This window comes from Falco rusticolus, chromosome 3, assembly GCF_015220075.1.
Source record: "Falco rusticolus isolate bFalRus1 chromosome 3, bFalRus1.pri, whole genome shotgun sequence".
NCBI lineage: Eukaryota > Metazoa > Chordata > Aves > Falconiformes > Falconidae > Falco > Falco rusticolus.
Genome location: NC_051189.1, coordinates 33,068,568 through 33,089,385, shown reverse-complemented (window position 1 = coordinate 33,089,385; position 20,818 = coordinate 33,068,568). Strand labels below are relative to the sequence as shown.

Here is a 20,818-nt window from a genome sequence, read left to right as displayed (position 1 = left end):
AAAGTACACTCTATATAAATACACAATCCTGAAAGGGATATTAAATGGCATCTATACTGTTGTGTATGAAAACAACTGTAGTCTAAACTAATGCCAAAGGGTAATGACAGCCTAATTGGCTTGGCTTGTTCAGCACATCATAAATGTTTTTACAGTGGTTCTTAGCAGATGAAGAGTCAGAAAACAAATTTCTGCAAGTTGTGGAGAAATTACTATAAAACAGTAAAACACAGCCAGTTAAGGCTTTCCTAAAATTGGTTCCATATTCTACCATCTGTAATGTTAAAATTTCAGAAGACATTTGTCTGAGCTGCAACTGCTATTTGTCTGATGGACAAGCTTCTTTCTCTTATACTTACATTTCAAAAAACACCCTAGTATATGACAGTAGTTAAAAATGCTGTTTTCCAGCATTTTTAAATTTTTAAATTTAAAAGTGAGTTAACTTTTCTGAAAGGAATACTAAAACCATTATAGATAACATAGGATCCATTCATTTGTTTCTTAAGGATTTAGCATTAAACAAAGAAAGGACCAGTGCAACCTCTATGAGATGTTCTGTGAGGCAAAAACCTGTGTCATGTAAACAAAGAGTGACTCATCCCTTTAACTTCCTGATTATGCAGGACAAGTTCCACAGATTTAGTGCTTACTTTTCTAGATGTAACCTGTTAAAAAACCAAAGGATTTTGTTAAAATCTGTGAAACTGAAAAGGACATAAAGAAAAAGGATAGTAACAGCAGCAATACAGATTGTTGATGCAGAGCTAGAGGTAATTTTGTTGCCAAGGAACAATCTGCATGAAGAGTCAAACACAAGCTGTACATGCCTCAAAAATAACAGAATAAGCAACCAGTGTTATTTTATCTGCATCCTTTCAGAGCCAATATGTTCTGTGCAACCACTGGCTCCTTTTTAACTGTGTAAAAGATTCAGAAGTTTTTAACATAAGTATCTTTATTGATAGGACATCCTAGATTATCTTCAAAACTGTTTTTCTACATAAGACTGGAAAAGCAGTGTGAATTGCTCAGAACACAGGAAGAACTGGAAATATACGCTGTAAACTTCTTCACTAATGGATCTTTTCTGGTGACCTTAGACAATGGGGTTCCTTTTCATCATGACACAGTAGCCCTGGAGGTACTCTCTGGAGACTTTAAGGAGAGAACAGTATGGTCGGAAACCACATATTTTGTGACAAGCAATGGTTGAGAGGTTTTTCCATTAAAGGCAGACAGTGTCATACCACTCTGCACAACTTTCCCAGAAAGGGAAGACCAATTTGTTTTTCTCCATTTTCAGCCATTTTCTGTGTCCCAGGGGAGTTCTAACTAAACAGAGGGAGAAAATAGCTGCAGAAAAGATTGGAAATGAGAGTGATAGCTAAACACTAATTGCATTCAGCATAAATACAGAAGCTAACTGCAATGTCAAGATAAAAACTTGGCACTCATGAATTTTGGCATAGAAATTCTTCTGTGATGGTGGTTGCTTATATCAGTTCAACCATGTATTAAATAATGGCAATAATTTAAAAACTTCATTCAATTAAGGCAAACTTCATACACTTTAAAACATCAGTTGATGATAACTGAAACAAATAGTTACAATACACTGATTTTAACTAATATTTTTCTTCTATAGCATACTGTGTCTCCAAGCTTACAACTAGCAGGGGCATTTTAAGTGCATCTAATTTAAAGAATTCAGGAAGAAGTCCTTTTGGGACCATACATTTGTAAGTCAGTAATCCATGTATATTTGATGAAAAATAGTTTTGTTTTCCTTAAAACCCAATCATTTCTATCAAAACAATTGATCTGCAAAATTCCATTTGGTGATCTTTGGGGAATCTTGAACAAGTTGATTTACTGTTGTGTTTACTGTTCAGGTTAGATCAAGAATAGTCCTTCTTCATTTTATTTCCATAACCCTATTTTATCAAATGTTATTAGGATTGTTACTTTGTTAAAGTAATGACAAAACAATAAAAATTGATGGATAAGTGTAAATTCCATTTTCCTTTTAAGTTTACTGTTACTCAGTTTTACTCTGGATATATGCATTTGAGAATGCTAGATAATCTTAAAATTACAAACAAAGCTCATCAATTTGACTGAACATAGAAAATGTTTCTAGTATTCTGATACTCTTGAATATACCTAATAGTTCAATAGCCAAGAGAAAACAATTTTCTTGAAATTAATATTGTTTGTCATCTACTATGAAAATCCATAGTGTATCTCAAACTGTTATCTTTCCTGCTTCAGTTTTATGTTGAAATGAGAATTTAATTATTTAAAAGGGCTCACATTCTTCAACTCTGGCTAATTTCCCAAGTAATTTCAAGGATTATTTAAAAATTTGAGCTCCTGAGTTTGAGACTTGCCCATGAGATGAAAAAGTGGCTACTTTCAATTTGAAATTGGTACATGGCATACATGCCATTCAAAAGGCAGTAAAGGCTACCACTACACAATCATTAGAAACCTGTGGATAAAGACAAAGAAAGAAAAGGATATCATTTGATTAGCCTCCAACTTTATTAATTTAACTCATCTGGGAACTATCCAGCAGTAATTCTTCCAATGAAGGTCATAATTCTTTAATTTTTTCCATGCAGTACAGTACTGCTGTCAATCCTCTCCTCTTTTCTACCTCTCTGTACTTGGCTCTCAGCCCACCATGCATGCCTTCCCAGTCTATCCTTGTACTAGCATTAAGAGGCAAGGGCAAAGAGCTTTGGGTTTTTTGTTGTGTCAGACCACAGAACTTCCAGGTTTGTTTCCTCCACTGCTGGATGCTTACCCTGTATTTAGTCCCTATTCCTGTTTATACCTTCTGTGAATTAATTCCTGCCCTGCTCCTGCTACAGTCTGACATGCTGAGCTTTTCCTTATAACTTGTCCCCCTGAGATTCTGCGAAGCTGAAAATTACTTAACCCCCCTGACTTTTCTAATTCCTTCTCCCCTCTTCTGCTCCTTTCATATTCCTCCTCATACACTACCCACCCCACACCCCCCAAAAAACACCAAACCAAACCAAAAACCTCAAATCACAAAAATACAAACCAATCTCAAACAGGTAATGGAATTCCTTTAGCAGACAAAAATCTTCATTAGCAAATTAATGTACAAACCCAAAAGTTAAGGCCTACTAACTCAAGCATTCAGACATGCAGACTACAAGATCAAGATTTATATACTTAAGTAAACTCCAATGCTTAGCATCGTAACCCAAGTCATGCCTTGCCACGCTCCCAGGGACATGAGTGGGACCCTTAAAGAAATCTGGACAAATGCCATCTCTTTCTTCCCTCCCAACACTTTGCCATTATGATTATAGCAACTTCCTTTCGGAGAATCAGACTCTAAACATGAAATCTACAAACGCTGTGTTACTGGTCATTTCTCTCTGATGAAGTTTTACTGTGCTACATCATTAGGTTGTGGTTCATGAATGGAGTTGGAACATAAATGCAGTTTGGACACTACTGAGCACACAAACTGTACAGTAAATATATAGTGTTAAGGTAGTAAGCAGTAAATATTTTTTTGAGAAAACTTAATATGCATTTTCAAACAGATAGGTGACTGATTAGTAATGGTAGTGAATCTATTTATCCAGGTACACAGACTTGGCTAGACAGGAAATTCTGTATTAGTGGGATACCATTTCACTATTTATTGATTTATGTCTAAAACGAGAGTATGTTCTATTGCTTTTGAGGTGGATGGCATGAGATTGAAGTAAGTATTTTAATATCCCATTTAATGTCCATTTAGAAAATTATATTCTTCCTTAATCTTTGACTTTTAGTCATAAAAGGACTGTTGGTTCAGGACCTTCCAATGTCTGAAGATATACCATATATTCAGATAGAAAGGGATGACAGCCCCAGGGCTGGCAAAATCCTTAGCTGTTTATGGGGAAAATATTTCCTGCCCATTGGGTTGTGAAAGTAGCTCAATAATTTTGAATGAATTAATGTAAAGCTATTTGTTGTATATATTTTTTTCAGGTATGCTAAAGAAAGTGAAAGCCTGGGTAGTAATGCTAATAAGATTTATATGGAGTGATAGAGTACACCAAAACAAAGCATATAAGGGAGAAATGGGTCATCAGAAAGGACAACAAAAGCCATTTAACTGGGAGCTTCATTCATGTTTGGGGAAAAATTCATTGCACTTCCTTTGTACCAACACTACTGCTGAAGGGAAAAAGTGTTATCTGTTCATGTGAAAGGCTCTTCTCTACTGATAATATTGAAGTTAAAAGGAATCATATTTGTAAAACAAAGAACCCACACTTCCTATTGCTTAAGCAAATTTGACACATCAGTAGTTCAAAATAATAGATTATCCTTTTGCTTGTTTCTGGAATATTTGCACAGCATTACCTATCAACAAATTGGTTTAAGATTTAAGAGGCTGAATAGTAATGGTTCTGTAATTATTCTTCAGCATTCAGTGCCTTCTGGAAACCATACTGCAGATCATCCTACTACGATAGCTTTGATGTCCCTGAGTCTTAGCAAAGGCCTTCTATCAAAAGATAGCCTTTCAGTTCAGCGTGTTTATTTTGATTTCTTGTCTATACCACATTTTCAGCTCAGAGCAAGAAGATGAATAGAAATAAACAATGACAGATTTGCAATAAGATTCTTGTGGCAAAGACCTTTACTTAGATATTGTGGTTTCAATGAAACCACAACACAATGACAAACTTCCTTTATAAATGACAGATCTAATTGTAGAGTTAAAATTATAGTTCAGGGTGGTGGTGGTGGGGAAGGTATTGAAGACAATATCTACTGTATTTCTGGATGTGGCTGTATTCCCAATGAAATCATTCCTATTATTCATGAGTTGATTTATACTTTTTATCTCTCCACAACATGCAGTATTTATTTACCCTTACATTTTGAGGCATTGCTGTTTCTGCTGACATGGGTATTTTCCCAAAATAGAACATTACAGCAGTCCTCTGCTAGACATTCAAACCATGTGTATGTTTATTTTTTAATTTATTACTTGAACTTTGTAACTGTGAGCAGGCTGGGAAACTGGAGTCATAATGAATGAGAGTTTGCTTAAAGAAAAAAAAAAAAAGGAGAAATGTAGACATTTGATGTAACATTGAAAAAGTCACAGCCTCCTACCTTGAAAACAAACATTTCCCGTCGAAGAATAGCCAGAGTGTTGAAGTTCCCATCACAGATGTTAGGCTTGGCTCCGGGATAGGAAGGTTTGTCACCAGTGGGTGGCCGAGGAGGTTTAGGTTGCCTGTCATTCTTCCGCGGGTCTGCTGGAGGGACTGAACGATGTGGGGGCACTGTTGGAAGAGGTCTTGTTGGTGGTGGGATCCTGTCAGGTGGACCTTTAAAAATACAGCAGCAGGATGTAATCTACGTGCCCACCAGTGACACTCGAAGAAATACATAACAAAAACGTGCTGTAAGATATGCAAATCCTACTGTGCAAGGGGAATGGAAAAAGTGACCTAACACACCTTACCTGAGTTGTTAAAGGCTATAATGAATGACTACGAAACCCAAGGAAAATTATTACTTTTCATCATTCAGAATCTTCCTACTTTATTGGAACAAGGTTCCAATAAAACCTGCAAAGGACGCATGGTCTGCCATCATTTTGGGTGAGTAGTTCATAGCACATACTTTACCAACTGAGTAAGAACTATTAAAAAGGAATCATTGTCTACTGTACAAAATAAAAGAAAACAAAAAAACTGTTCCTAATAAGATCATCAGCAGTCAATGGATTTTTCAGCTCACATTTTTAACTTCCACTCATCAATTTAGATATGCATATATGTAGCATACCTGATATTTCCTACTGACTCAATTTGTAGGCCACGTAATGTCATGTGCATTAGTGACAGGACATTCACAGCTTTCCTCAATGGCCCTTGCTATGTATAGGAGCTCTTGAAACTTGACTTCACATCCTAGGCATCCATAGAAACAAAAACCATAATTCACGTTTTCTTCAGTATTATGAAATTGATTACTTCTTTTTCTAATTTTTGTTTTCCAGTGAGTCTTACAAAGCTAGATACCTGGTAATTAAAGGAATTGTTCTGAGGATAAACAGATTAAGAAGAACTAAAGTTAAAAACTAAAACTCTGTACAGTGGTTTAAAAATATTTTTCTTCTTTCAAATACATTTTCCATCATAATATGCAGAGTTTGATCACAGGTGAAATAACTATCCCACTCACGGTTTCTCTACCTGAAGTCAAAAGGCCATCCTAGGTAGACGCTATTCATAATCTTAATGGCATACTGAATGACTTGCAATGGGAGTACTGAAAATGCTTTTCCCTTCCTACACATATTACTACGTTACTTATATTTTCCATGTACAAAAAGCTAAGAAATTTCAGTTGGATCAGTAAAATTTATGGAAACAAGAAGAACACTTTAATTTTACTCATTCTATTTAGGCCTCCCTCTTTTAAAAAATAAAATTTGCATGACAGTCTTCAGAAAGACTTTTGAATAGTAGACAACTTTAAAACTGCATAAATGGCATAAATTTGAATTTCTGATACTTTTTCAAAAGAAGTATACTTTTTAAAGAACAAGATGGACTATGTAAGGAAATATTAAACTTGCCAAATGGTTGTCATACACTTTAATAAGGCATTTATTTCATTCACAATTTTAAGACTTGTGACATTTATAATTTACAGCTAATAATGGTGTTTCAAGGAATACTGCAGACCAAAGTAATTATTTTAATAGGTGTGACATTTTTATTGAGGCATATGATTCCAGATCACTTCTTGATTTTAAGGGGAGCAAAGGAATCAGTTTGCAGTAGCTCATGTTGGAAAGTTTTTAACCCTAAAGCAAATTTTTTCATATGCCATTTGGTGATGATGTCAGATATTACTTCCCAGGGGTAACACATTTCTCCTTATGTATAGCCCACAGCTGTTAGAGCTTAGCAGTTAGTTTTCAGCAAAGAATTCTTGTCTAGCCCTTAAGTCTAGACTACCAACTTATGAGGTCATGAGAAACAAGCTTCATTCCAGCTAATCACACAGCAAAAAAAGCAACCAAACAAAACTTGATCCGCCAATCATTTTGAAATTGCTATTTATGCTTTATGAAAATACATATCAGTGCTTGTTAACCTTTCTTTTAACGTATTTTTTAAATTAATATAAAACACCATGGAGGTTGTGGAGTTCTAGTTAGCAGTACAGTAATTCTACATGATCATAGCTCTTTCTAGTAGTTAAGGTAAACAAGGAATGGCCTTGCCAATATTCAATAGAAAACTGACAAACCTTTAAACTGAAAATTATTGTGAGTACAAAATTGAATCCAATACTGAATTAACTTGGGAATGTTAAGCAAGGTGATTCCAAATGATATGCACTGGATACATAGTATTAACATACAGATACCACAGATTTTTCACTGTTGGAGAGAAAAATATATTTTAAAGAAAAAAACCCAGACTATTTAATAGATAACAACAGAATCAAAGTCTTTAAAACAAAAAATAAAGCCACATCTTTGGAAATGTAAAGGAACCATAATACAGGAGTTAGTGTTACATTCAGCTCATACTCAGAATAATGTTATTGTTTTAGCTTTTTTCTTTTTACTTTTCAATTACCTTGCATTGTCAAATTGAATTCAATACATGCAGAATTTATTTAAATCATGTGTCTTTTATATCAGGCCACAAAAACCCTAAAGAAACATTTCTTAAAGAAGTGGGCCTTTTTGCCCCTAGGAAGCTCAAAATCTTGGGTTGCTAATAACATTCTTTTGAGATCAATTTGCTGTTTATCACAAGAAAGGGTATTTCTGGGACCACAAATTTTGTACAGCCAACGAACTGCTTAGTATTATAATTGATAAACTGAGACATAATCAATTCATCCAGTTACACTATCTTGGACAACTGTTGAAATAAGGTTGTTATGCTTAAAGGCCTGCATTTCTTAATATTTTTGTAGTTTGGGACACTCTTGCAGATATTTTCTTTAGCTTTTTTTTCAAACATTGAAAATTACTATTCCAGCTCAGTGGAAATGTGAATGCAAGCTTTGAACAGTGAGAAATAAAGTAAAAGAGCTTCATAAAAGTCTTTGGCCTGCTCACAAGAAGGCCTCTGGCATAACAACTGGCAGAGCCTACGCTAACAAACAGTTTTGGAGATGTGGTATGGACCGGAGGACCTCATATATTCTAAAGCAAAAACATATGTTGCTTTATTAGAGCAAGACATACCGTATATCTTCTGGATGCCCTGTAAATCATCATTAGGTAGTTTGAAGTTGTCAGTTTCCATATACTGATAAAATGGAGCCATGATTGCAGTGGGATCATTAGAGTGCTCCAAGCCCAGAGCATGTCCCAGTTCATGTACTGCAACTAGAAACAGATCATTCCCTATGAAAAGAAGAAACGGAAAAAAGACCTTTGAAACCATAAGCATAGTAAAAGAAATAACACAAGTAGAGGGCTCTACATTTGAAAGACAATTTCACTGAATTTGAATTTAAAAGGGTAATGCTTAATAATTAACCGTAAGTATAATGTGGTAGCAAAGGCAACTTCCCCTTCTTTTAAACAAGGAAACCATTATTGTTATAATAATGATACTCTTACAGCACCATAAGCATCATCTTTTTTAATTGGTGTGCATGGTTAGTGTATGGTTCAAGTTTCATACCTCCTATCTAGGCCTGTGTGCAGTTTCTGACTTGAAGTTGATGTTGCAGTTAACCAGACTAAAAGTGCTTGCATCAAGACGTAGTTCCAAAAAGGAAATATCCTTGCTGTGTGTGGTAAACTTCACACACTGAGGACTACCTATTTAGGACAAACCCCACAGGGAACTTAATTATCCAAGTGCTTGTAGTCAGACCCCTGCTAATTGTTTGCAGGTGTTGTCCATTTCTGAATCACCATAACTGAAATTCTCATGAGGAAAATCTGTGTGTTGTGCTATCCTCAAAATAGGACACCTTTATTTATTTCATTGTGTAATTCCATTGTAAGTGTAGGTGTTTATTAAAGTATTAGAACTTTTTTTTATTTTTGCAGGTCTAAAAAATAAAATACTGCACTCATGTAATAGACTGATTTAACTTTTTTGTTATTCCCTTCTAAAAATCATATTTTCATTTTTTATTACAGGGTATTAGACACAAGTAGATGTTTTGGCAGTAGAATTATGGCTCTCTGTGAAGCAAAACCAAATCAAAGCAAATGGGATTATTTCTATAAAAATTTCAGAGCTGGACCCCTATGGTATTAATTTTGCCTATTTTTATTCATCTAAGACTTAGTTCAGCACATCGTTCCATGACTCTTTTGTACAAATTCTGTCTGTAGTCAGCCATGAGACATTGGAAAAACGTTTTACATCAGGAGAAAGATTCTGGTCACTTGGAGAGGGTCACATCCAGGATATTGCTCATTTTCACCAGCTAAGGATGAGGATAATCATCCTTCAGAAGTGTGTTCCTGTTGCACTGACAAGATAAGTATTCTAGATCAGCAGCTTACGCTGAGCATCTAACTTAGATGGCTGGAGTCAAGTGAAACAGGTGCTACCTATAGTAGGTAGTCCCTTGTTGAAAGAGCAGTATATATAATGAAAGGCCTATACTGTGGCTTAATATACAGAGGTACATTGGAACAGGAAAATGCTTGACATAAACTCTCATCCTATATTCTGTAAATTCTTTGGTGGTAAACATCTATTTTTCACTGCTGGCACCTGATCTGGAATTCTATGTACTGTTATATTAATAGTAATAATATTAAAAAGTTGAACTTAGCAAAAAAATTTAGACACGCATATACATATATATTTACAGAACTTTGAGGACACAGTTGAAAACATAGTAATTTTTCAAGTATTTTCTCTTGTTGACACAAAGAAATAAACTTTCTCCCAAGTACATATGAAAGGGGAAGCACTTAACTGTAGATGTCTTCATGATGTTATGGAGCCATGCTGATGTTTGTAAAATACATGTTTTATTGAAAACATGGAAACAGTCACAACTAAAATGATGTGCTTAGTTGCCACAGTCTTTCCATGTCTTTCTGATTCTTAATCCAGAAACATGAAAACTAAATGCTCTTACTTTTTTATTCAGTATAACTGTGAAATTATGCTTTTCAAAAATTAATGTGAAATAATGTGCTTTCAGAAATGAGAAGAGTTTATCCTATCATTTATAATTATGTGTTTTCCAGATGAAATATTTTCATGAAAATATTTTTCCTGGGATACAGTTCTTTTTATCGTAAAGCAGATTCTCAATGTGCTGTTTTAACAGGTTTGATAAGCTTGACTTCCTGGTGATGAATGCTTCTGATATCTGAATCTGCCCTTCCATATGCAAGTTAAAGCTGATCTTGACATTATCTCATATGTATAAACCACAGCTTCTGTAGCTAACCACAGCATTGAAAATGGTGCACAGGACCAACTCTGTAAAGATTTTCATTTTGAACTTGTAAGGGAATAATTAATATAATTTTAAAAAACGATAGGCTTAAGATGGAAAGACATGAAAGAAGATGTTACTCTAGTATAACTATTGTACTGTGACATGTCTCACATTATTTTTCAATTATTTTCTGCATTTTATGAAAGTTAGAGTTCTAACCTAGGTTCAGTAGATTGATATATTTCTTTGTCTGGCATTAACTTATATATTAAAGATGCAATTTTCTTTTGCTTTTCAGACCTTGTGAAAGGCAAATTTTCCTCCTAGATTTGTGCTTCCTACATAATAATTAAGAATATTAACCAGTCTAGGTCCTACATTAATAACCGTACTAGTAAGCTGGCTACAGTATTTACTGACACATTTTAAAATAGTTTTACATTAATAGCATTTATTTCTACCACTCTTATTAGAGTAGTACATATCAGGAGACCAAAGAGTGTTTTACGTGTGGTATTCAACCTCTGCTGTCTGAGGTAGGAGGTCTGGGAAGCGAACTTGTTACAATTTCTAAAATTTCAGGAAACCACAGTTGATAAATAGTCTTGGAAGAGTCTACTGCTTCTCTCTATTTGTTCCAGTTATGAAATGCATGAAGAATCAATACATCATTTGGTTACCAGTCCTCACTGAGTCCCCATAAAGATCTCCAGGAATTTCCATATTTCGTTCCATGTTGACCTGGAAGGGGTGTGAATTACATAGTAACAGGGAAATAAATATAACACACTGTCATCTTCTGGCACAACTTCTTTCTGGGATCACAGATAATGAGCATATGGTAGATCATTTCCAAAGTAGTACTTCTAAGTGACAGTGGGACTATGTCAAAGAACAGATATTATGCGGGGGGTGGCTGTTTCTTACTACGTCTTCCTTCCTTTGTCTTTTGGATATGAGTGATTATTCAAAAAACAAAACTAACTAACTAAATAAATAAAGATATTCAGCATCTGACTGCCCCTCTGGACTTAGTCAAAGCCCAAGTCTGAAAGGGAAAATGTATAACTATGAAAATTTCCACCTCCTGCAATGCAACTTGTAGCCATCAGGGGAGCTATTAAATGTGGTAAAGACAGCAGGCTTCGGAGCAAATGAATAAGGGTTGAAGGGAGAAGGTCACAGGAAAGAGCTGGGAGAATAATATTCTTGCCTGGGGTGACAGTAATTTAACAGGGAACATATTTTCTACTTGTAGTCAAATAGCCCCATTATTCATAACAATTTCCATCAAGAGTCATGATTGTCTCCAGGGCATCCTGAATTTAAACTGACCCAAATAACTTAGTACAGTTGAAACTGAAGTTTAAAAGAGTTCAAGATGTGTTGTCTGAGACCAGCACAGGTAGGACTTACTACTGCCTTAGCTTCTACCTTTTTTCCTTTGCATATGATTAGATTTCTCCAATTAGGCAACAATTACTCGGTCCCTCTTTGCTTTCAGGAGCAGACTTGCCTTTAGCATCTCAGTGTTACTGTAACTAGCTACTGAGAGTGCACAAGGATAACCCTGAGTGCTTGCTCTTTCTCTCCAAGCTGCACAGAAGTGTACTTGTGACTGCAAGACTGATAATAGGGCAACTTCAGTTCCTTGGCCAGTGATCAGAGTAAGATGAAGGAGTGTAAAGGCAAGTGAACATTCATAACAGCTCAGGCTAGCTTTTTTATCATACTGATATTGGATATTTTTAAAGTATTTTCAGTCCCCGCCACTGAAGGAGAGTATCCCAAATGATTCTATATTTCACTACACATTACCAAAGTAGAAACATATATTTCTGTCCAGTTGGCAAAATGAAGCACCATCATAAAACTTTAACAACTCATAAATTACAGAGTTAAACTATGCATGACTATAATGACTTTAAAAGTTGCCACTGCAGGATATACAATGGTGAATATTCATTGTGATAGTCTCAGTTATGCCTTGTTATATTTATCTATAGAGTAGTGGAGAAATACTGGAAAATACATTTTCAAGTCCAAAACTTGTGCATCTCTGTTCTTGTGTTCTCCATTAGTATGGAGATTTGGAATAGCTGGATAGATGGATATAAGCTCAAAAAGATTGTGATTGTTTTTCTTATTTTATTTCAAGTTTGATTTCACAAGGAAAAAAAAATGAAACTGTGCATAAAGAACTAAGACAAAATGATTATTTTTATACTGACACTTTTCTCTGAGGCTATAAACTATTTTAGGCACTAAATCTGCCTGACTTTACAATCACTGGCCAAACTCCAGAATATAAATAGGTCTTAATATATCAAATATTCAACAGCCAGCACTGTGGAGCATGGTGTATAGGGAAGCCTTTTCCTGTAGCTAATATACACACTGTTTTTCACGTCTACAGATAAACAAAGCTAATACGTTTGTCCACAGCAAGCTATTAAGAAACCTGGTTCTGAAGATATTTTCCTGTTTTAAATGGTATGTGAGCTTAATTTATAAAAGCAATACCCTAATGGTTTAGCAGGCTTTTGATTCATCACTTGGCCATCTTTTTAATGCAGCACTAAATGACACCTCAGGGCACGTCACTTGGTTCTTCTCCTTTACATATGACAGCAACTGCTACAATACATTGTGAGCTCAAGAATTGTCCATCACTTAAATGCCATGTGACCTCAAATTTGAAGACTTTTCCCAGAGAAAAACAAAAAAACCCTAGAAACTGAATTTTAAATGGAAAACTGGAAAGCTAAAAGAAAATGTTTTATATATGGGCATACACTGTTTCTTCCAAAGATTATTCTATTTTGTTGTTCATGTGAGCAGATAGATGATTTCAGATTAAATCCGTATAAATCTGAAATGTAAATCTGTACAAGACTTCTATTACAGCCCTATTATCAACAAGACAGTACCTCAAAGTCAGGCTTACAGTTCATCAGAAAATATTACACAAATGCTACCCATGAACTTGTGTCTGATGTATTTAGAATTTGCATTTTCATTATTCTGTTCATTTTTACCATTGAATCATCAAACCAATGCTGCTAATCACAACTGGCTGAAATGCTGCAAACTTTAGAGTAAGATTCTTAGTCTACAGGGGGCGCGGGGGAGAAAAAAAAGGGAAGAAGTTTTATTTCTTTGTTATTATTATTCTTCCCAGAGGGGAAAGAATTTTGAACATACTATTTCAACAGTCAGTGATAAAAGAAGATTCTTTCTCTCTCTCACCTTATTGCAATACAGTGGAATTGAGCATATGCATTATGTATGCACTTACATAAGCACCATATATGCAGATAGATATATTTTATACAGAAGTATACATGAACCTAAATATAAATCACAGGCATACTCTTACCCAAATAAAGACTTTTCCAGTTTAAGAAATTACATACAGTTTCTTGACATTATCTCAAACTTCTGCCATTGGCACTGAAATTTGGTAGCTTGGTGGTTATTTTGAAAAGAATGTTATTCTAAAAGGTGTAGCTGAGATGGTACAGTAGCTTTGAAAAAATTAAGAGCAAAACTAAAGTTTTGTGGTTTTAAATGTATATATATTTATATTTAAATATATATATATAAATCTATAGTATACCAATATTCCATATGAACCTAGTGTGTCTATTTTGTACACACTATATTTTAATCATTTTTCAGTAACCTATCCATACATTTAGCCATTTTTCCAATGTGACAAAACAGAAGGACACAAAAATGTTTCTTTCACTCTATTATTACATACAAAAACATATACACTAAAATCTTTGTAAGCTGAGTTACCAATATATATATTTGCAGACAGAAGGGGAGGTACAAGCAGTTTGTTATATACAAAGTGTGTACTAATTACTCTGTGTATAATTTCATGCAATTTATACATGTGTATATATTTGAAAAACTATTCTATTTTTAAAAAGATCAAAACATTAGTATGAAATGTAAACTTGCTTGCTTGAAATTTGACAAGGGGTTATTCCTATAAATCAAGACTGTCTTCAGATGATCCAGTGATTGCTGATGAGGTATGATAAAGACATGAGTTCAGAAGTTTGTATGTCCTTCCTGGCAGCATTCTACTGTTTCTGCCTATTGTGGGCATAATTTAGAAGTCAGGAGCCCGATAAACAACGTATTTGAAAGGAGCCCATATTCTTTTATAATACAGATCAGCCTGTACTTTAGAGGGCAAGAACATGCAAAACATAGCAATTTCTGCCTTACTACTAAGAATTATTACCAAGCATTCTATAACCTTCTAGTAAATAGCTTGAAATGGGTGGAATGAATTAGTTAATGTATTCTTAATGTTCTTTCTATAAAAGCATGAATGTAAGGATATTTCCATTTTGTTTCTCACAGTTTCAATCGCTAGTACTGAAAAATTTTGCAAACTATTCTGACTAGTGAATCAATACCAACTTCTCCAAAGAATGAGAAGTGAAGCAACTAGAGGTAATCCAGGGGGAGGTAAAGAAGACATGAAGGCTTGCTGCTTCCCAGAAATGTGTAAATATGATGGTATGTGTTTCTTCTGCAAATATAATGCTTATGGCTTCATTTCATGCTTTGAGGAAACCCTGCTGTGACAGTGAACCTAACAAACTAAGAAAAACTGCATTTATGAATCACTGGTTCCTGGGATTAACTTCATCATTCAGGTCGGCTATTGAACTTGTATACTATTCTCAAATGGCATTCTCATTCTATTAGGAATAAAGTAATATCTATTAACAGACTGAAAAGTTTTATTTTGGGTGGTTTTATGGTCATCTTTAGGTAATGACTATTTAAAATGAATTAGATTAAAATTATAATGGAATTTTGCATTTTTCTAGAAGAGATCTTCATAAATTGATTTCTCTCAGCAAGCTCACACTGGTAAAATCATTTGAAAATACAATGGTCATTGTCATAACATTACAAATGACCAGGTTGCTAAATAACATTTACGCTGGTTTTCCAGTAGTCTCAACACAATTACAAATGCTGCAAATACTGTAGCAGCCTTATCTATTTATACTCTTTCCCATCTTCTCTGTTTCTGTTTTTAGTTGTTGCTGTGGGAACAATAAGCTGGAGAAGTATTTAAAACTCTTTTGCAAAGGCTGTGAGAATGAGCACATGCTGGGATTGAAGATTTGGATATGTGCATCACAACGGCATGTATCACACAATTTTCAGCTATCCTCCATGGTCCTGTCCCTAAGGGTCATTCATGTGAAGGGAATGGACATCTTCCTACCACACTCGAGTGCAGTGTGGGTGAGAATAAATGTCAAAGTCTCTAATTGTGCATGAGTTCCTATTAAAATCAAATCCTTGCCTTTGACAAAAACAAATGTAGGTTTCATCTCTAAGCCACTCAGCTAAAATGCTGGCATGTTAACACTGTGACTGCTTTTGTCATCTTTTTTTTCTCTTCATTTTCCCTAAAGTCCTGTGTGTCCTACTATAAACAAATATGTGTAATTACTAGGAGGAAGGTCAAAGTCATGCTGCCAATATTCACAATAGATGTAACTTGTCATGGGGCAAAAATCTGAAAGGGTCTTACAGATCACTGAAATCCCCACAATAAAATGTACATAAAATTTAATTTACATGCAAATCTTGTGTTAGCTTTCTGCAGAGATAAATTTTTACCCTGTGTCAGTTAAACTACTAAAAGTAATTATAATATTCTCTAAATTAACACACATTAAAGCCATCAAAACCAGGTTATTATTCTTAACCTATCATTGTATCTACTTAACATGTACATGTGACTTCAAGCTTTTTCAAAGAGAAAGTGACATTGTGTTGTATATGTATTTGGTAATTTTATAAGAACAGTTCTTTGTTCACTGTTATTTCCCTTGCTTAACTCCTACTAGAAAAAAAAAAAGTCAAGCTAAAATTGTCTATGGGTTTCTTCAGTTTTGGGGGTTTTGTTTTTCTCCCCCCTTGGACTGGTGGCAACAGAAGTGGGAATTTTGAATCTTAATTGGCAAAGTGTTTAGGAAAAATAAAAAACATCATTTAAAGTTCTCTGATGTGAAAAACAGATATGCTTTCTAAGAAGTCTGCAGACTTCAAAGGGAGACCTGATCCAAGTGTGTACTATATTCTAAATTGAGACAACTTCAAACTGAAGGTAATATATGTGGAGAAAGTGACAGAAAGACAAATTTGCTACCTTGATTTTTACTTTGTTAAAATTTACTCGTATGAAACACTCTGATTATTGGATAATCTGCTCCTATCAGTGGGTATATCCATGTAGCTGTTTATTTCATTCTAGCTAGATGAACCACTGTAAACCTCTTTAGCACTAAGAGAATACTGTTAGTTTGGCACTAGTAACTCTTAGCACTTGTTGGCATGGGGATGCCTCAGCACCCACCGTGGAGGGGCAGCTTCCAGGATGAATGATTGCAGAGGGCAGTCCAAAGGATGCTGGTGAGGCCAAGACAGTTAGGCATCCAAGCCATGTTCCTGGGCCTCCTGGCCTATGCAAGAGGATGTTTAGAGAGGAAGACGAAGGCAGAAATTAGCTGCCCCTGCCAAAGTGCAGGAGAGCTTGGACATAGAAATGTTAGCCAGGGCAAAGGTCAATCCTGGAACACTTTCCCTTCTGTGAGTTAAGAGCTCAGCAGGACCCCAGCCTGGGAGGACAGCTGCTGGCACAGGCAGGGAAAAGGGACAATGTCAGAAGTCCCATCTCTGATGGCTCTCAGACCAGAGCTCCCCACTGGAAAGCAGGGAGCTGAGTGCAGAGCTGCTGGGGGCACCTGCTCCCACAGCTGCTCTACCACAGCCCACACTCAGGAAGATCCAGGATCGTTATATCTCCATCCCTTCCAGCTATGACAGTCAACCCTGACAGTAACACAAGTGATCATTAAAACCACCGACCAGCTAAGGAGTGTCTGTTGGTATATATGCAGTTGCTAACTCTTCCTGAAGCTCAGGCATTCGTATTTGTATTGTTTCTGCTAGTACTGCTAGCAGGAGTACAGCTAGCAACATTAATCCTATGTCACTACCATATCTTCAGTTTCCTGAATACTCAGTGATAATCAATTTCCTCATACTTAACATTGTATTGACTCCTACACTGCATCATAAGAAAGGAGGTATGTACAATTCTTAGGCAAACGAAAAGTATGTTTACATATTACCATATTAGCACTGTGCATTCAAAATTTAAGTGGTGCAATCCATTTGTGAATTACCATATTTAGACCAATAGGAGAAAGGTTTTCCTGCAATACCGAGAAGGACAGGGGATAGCCTACACCAGTAATTACCTTTTTTGAGTGTAATACTGAACTGTCCCCAAAACAGGCATCTCTACCACTGAGACAGATTTCTTTGGACCCCAGTTGGTGCTGTTATTTGGAAGTACTTATCACTTCAGTTCTCCTCTAATCTGAAATTGCACATGATTCAACACCACTGGTGGAAGTCATCTCGCTACAGAAAACTGAATTGCAAACATCTATACCTGCACCTTTCACAGACAGTGATGAGAAACAGGTATTTCAGGACATGACTCATCTAGTTTCTTTTAGACACCTAGTGCAGGATGCAACAAATCTTACCCAGGAAGGCAATATATCTCTCCTCTAACTCTGAAAGGACCCTATGAGATTTACTCAGATATAAACATCAACATGTGGTCAGATTAATTCCACCCACTCAAGTCTTCTGGCTTCTGACTTAGGTCTTTTCATTTAAGTCCGTGGCAAAACTTTAGTTATAAAAATACAGGATATGGACTTAAGTGATATATGTACAAGACCAGGAAGCATTCATCACTGACTTGAACTACAGACTTAAACGGGTCCACCACAACAAAACATTTTGCACAAAACAATATTGTTCTTTTAATTTATCTGGTCTTTCTAGTCTTTCGGTTTTCATCTTTTTTCTCAGCCTGATGTTTTTAGCTGTAGATGTTTCCAAATATTGGTGTTAGCTGCTCAGGAATTTTTGAAACCCAAGCGATTTAGGAAGGAGCCTAAGTATAGATTAAAATATTTTGGCCTCAAGAACATATAATTTGACCATTCTGAAGTTAGCAATTGTCAAGCACAAATTACTCTCTAGGCTTGAAAACACAGATATTGTAAAAAATCTTTCATCAGTCACACAATATTCTTAAAAAAGTCATATATAATATTACCCTATATTTTAGGGATTTTTTACATTCTACTTTCGGAACAATAATCCATTCATTTTCTGCCTAATAGATAAATACATATGTAATTACTGTAAATATTTATCTCATTCTCTCAGGAAACTATGACAACATCCATAGTAATTGGCAACATGATTTTTCAGATTCTGTTTTCCCCTGGAAAGGCAGGGGAAAGGAGAGGGCATCACAATAATAATACTCTATGGGACATCTTTGGAAAAGTCAGATTTCCCACAGCTGCTGTCTTGGAGAAGAAGCCTCCATGAAGCGGTCCTAGCAGGAAACAGACTCAAAGATCTCTGGGTCACACAAGAGTTGGACTGCTAAGCCTGGTGCCTGCTTTAAAGCACAGAAATGTCACTTTCTACTTAAAGGGACAATCTGAGGATCATAGGTTGCTTCTCTTTCCTAAATTATTTTGACAAGCAGATTAGACTAAAAAGAAAAAAAATATAATTTCAAGCCATTCATTCCTTAGATGATTTTTAATTTGAGAATGATTTCAACTTAGTTCCAATAAAAAAAAAGTGATTTTCTCTTTTTTTAACCCAACATGTTTGAAAGTATGGCTTCTCACAAGCTCTCCACAGCAAGTTATCTTTCCAGAACCTGAAATTCAGAGTCTGGTGTGAAAGCTCACAGGTCATAAGGAAGTTTCTTTATTATTAACATTAGTTTTACTAGTATTATTTTTATATCCTCCCCCCCTCCAACTTTGTCATGTACAAGAATTATATGAAGCTCTCAGATTCAAGACTCAAACTTTAAATCTGCTAAGCTTCTTTCTAAGAGAAGGAAAGGTTAAAGCAGGAACTAGATTTATTTGTTGTGTGTGAGGTGCTACTTTTCCCCCCCCCCCCCTTGTCATTCCCACACAGTAACCATGTGTGAGGGGTTGTGGGGTCATGAAAATAATCATGAAGGGGCTGGCCCGCATTTTATGTATGAATTCATTCAAAATGCATCTTTTGCCTGGAAAAAAAAAAAAAAAAAATAAAGCCTTCCCAATGATCTTTTCTACCATATTAGTGTGAAAAAAAAAAAAACCAAAAAACCAACAACCCCAACCAAACAAAACCATTGTTCATTTCTACTTACCAATGATTTTAACAAACGTTTTTCAACTAAATTTCCCCATGTTAACTCAGTACTCTTAATATACTGATACGAGCATCTGATCGAATGAATCTAGTTTGGGAAGATAAACTTATCTTCATTGTTGTGTAAAGAGTTGTTTGAGACAAAGACATCTTTAAAAAAATGGCAGGGTTTTTTTCTGTGAATGTAGGTGCTATCATTGCCAAAATTGTCTGCAAGGATCCATTCTGCCTTTCAGCTCAATGTTTCCTTGGCAGTGAAGTTGATGTAACAGAAAATGTGAACTTTCCTCATTTATTTCCACTCAAAGTCAGCCAGCTTTGTTTTAATACTTTTCATTAGCAGTTTAAGATAGGCTGGCTGCTTGCAAACTGAGGCAGATTGCAAATGCAGGCAGCTTGTTCTGCTGGTCCTGGTATGTGGGAAATAACCTCCAGTTGCAGTTTGAATGGATAACGGAGTTTGCAGCTTCTCTAACTACTCCATATAGGCTTGTTTTACCTACAGTGTGATAGAAGCAATATACAATTCAGTGACTCAGGTTACGCTGCCTTTTTTGGTTTATGACCTGCATCATGACCATCTTTGGCAACTGAGCTATAGTTTAAATATCACCTTGCTTCTATAGACACAAAAAACACAATGTAAGATGTACGTATCCGTCTACATTTCCATTGTTTTAATTAAGAATATGAAAAAGTCCATCTTCTTGACATATTCCTCACCCTCTCTTTCTATTTGCATAATAGTGCACTTGGCAATTTTAGGCCAAGAAGGAAAGCTGGGAGCATGTTATTGCACTCTGATAGCCCCTGGGATGTGTTTAAAGTAGCCAGCTAAACACACATCTAGAACAAGGGACTGGATTCATCCACAAGACTGCTTTCACTGACTGCCAATGTTTAAAAGATTTCCTTTTTAATGACATGTAAATTAAGTGCTTTTCTCAAAGCTGAAAGGGTGCCACGTGAAAACAAAAAAAACAAACCTCCCCAAACTCAATAAAAATATGGTCATTACCTTGCCAACAGTTAATATTTTCCATCAGCTGGCTTC

The 20,818-nt window shown here is 35.6% G+C and overlaps 1 protein-coding gene across 1 annotated transcript in view; it reads right to left on the bottom strand.

Moving 5' to 3' along the window:
• The window catches only part of MMP16 (matrix metallopeptidase 16), a 194,180-nt gene that overhangs the window by 50,539 nt on the left and 122,823 nt on the right, over positions 1 to 20,818 (bottom strand). Inside the window, exons 5-6 of the mRNA XM_037379400.1 lie at positions 8,279 to 8,440; positions 5,167 to 5,384 (exon numbers count right to left, since the gene is read on the bottom strand). Of these exons, the coding sequence (XP_037235297.1) occupies positions 5,167 to 5,384; positions 8,279 to 8,440 (380 nt within the window). The remainder of the gene's footprint in view (positions 1 to 5,166; positions 5,385 to 8,278; positions 8,441 to 20,818) is intronic.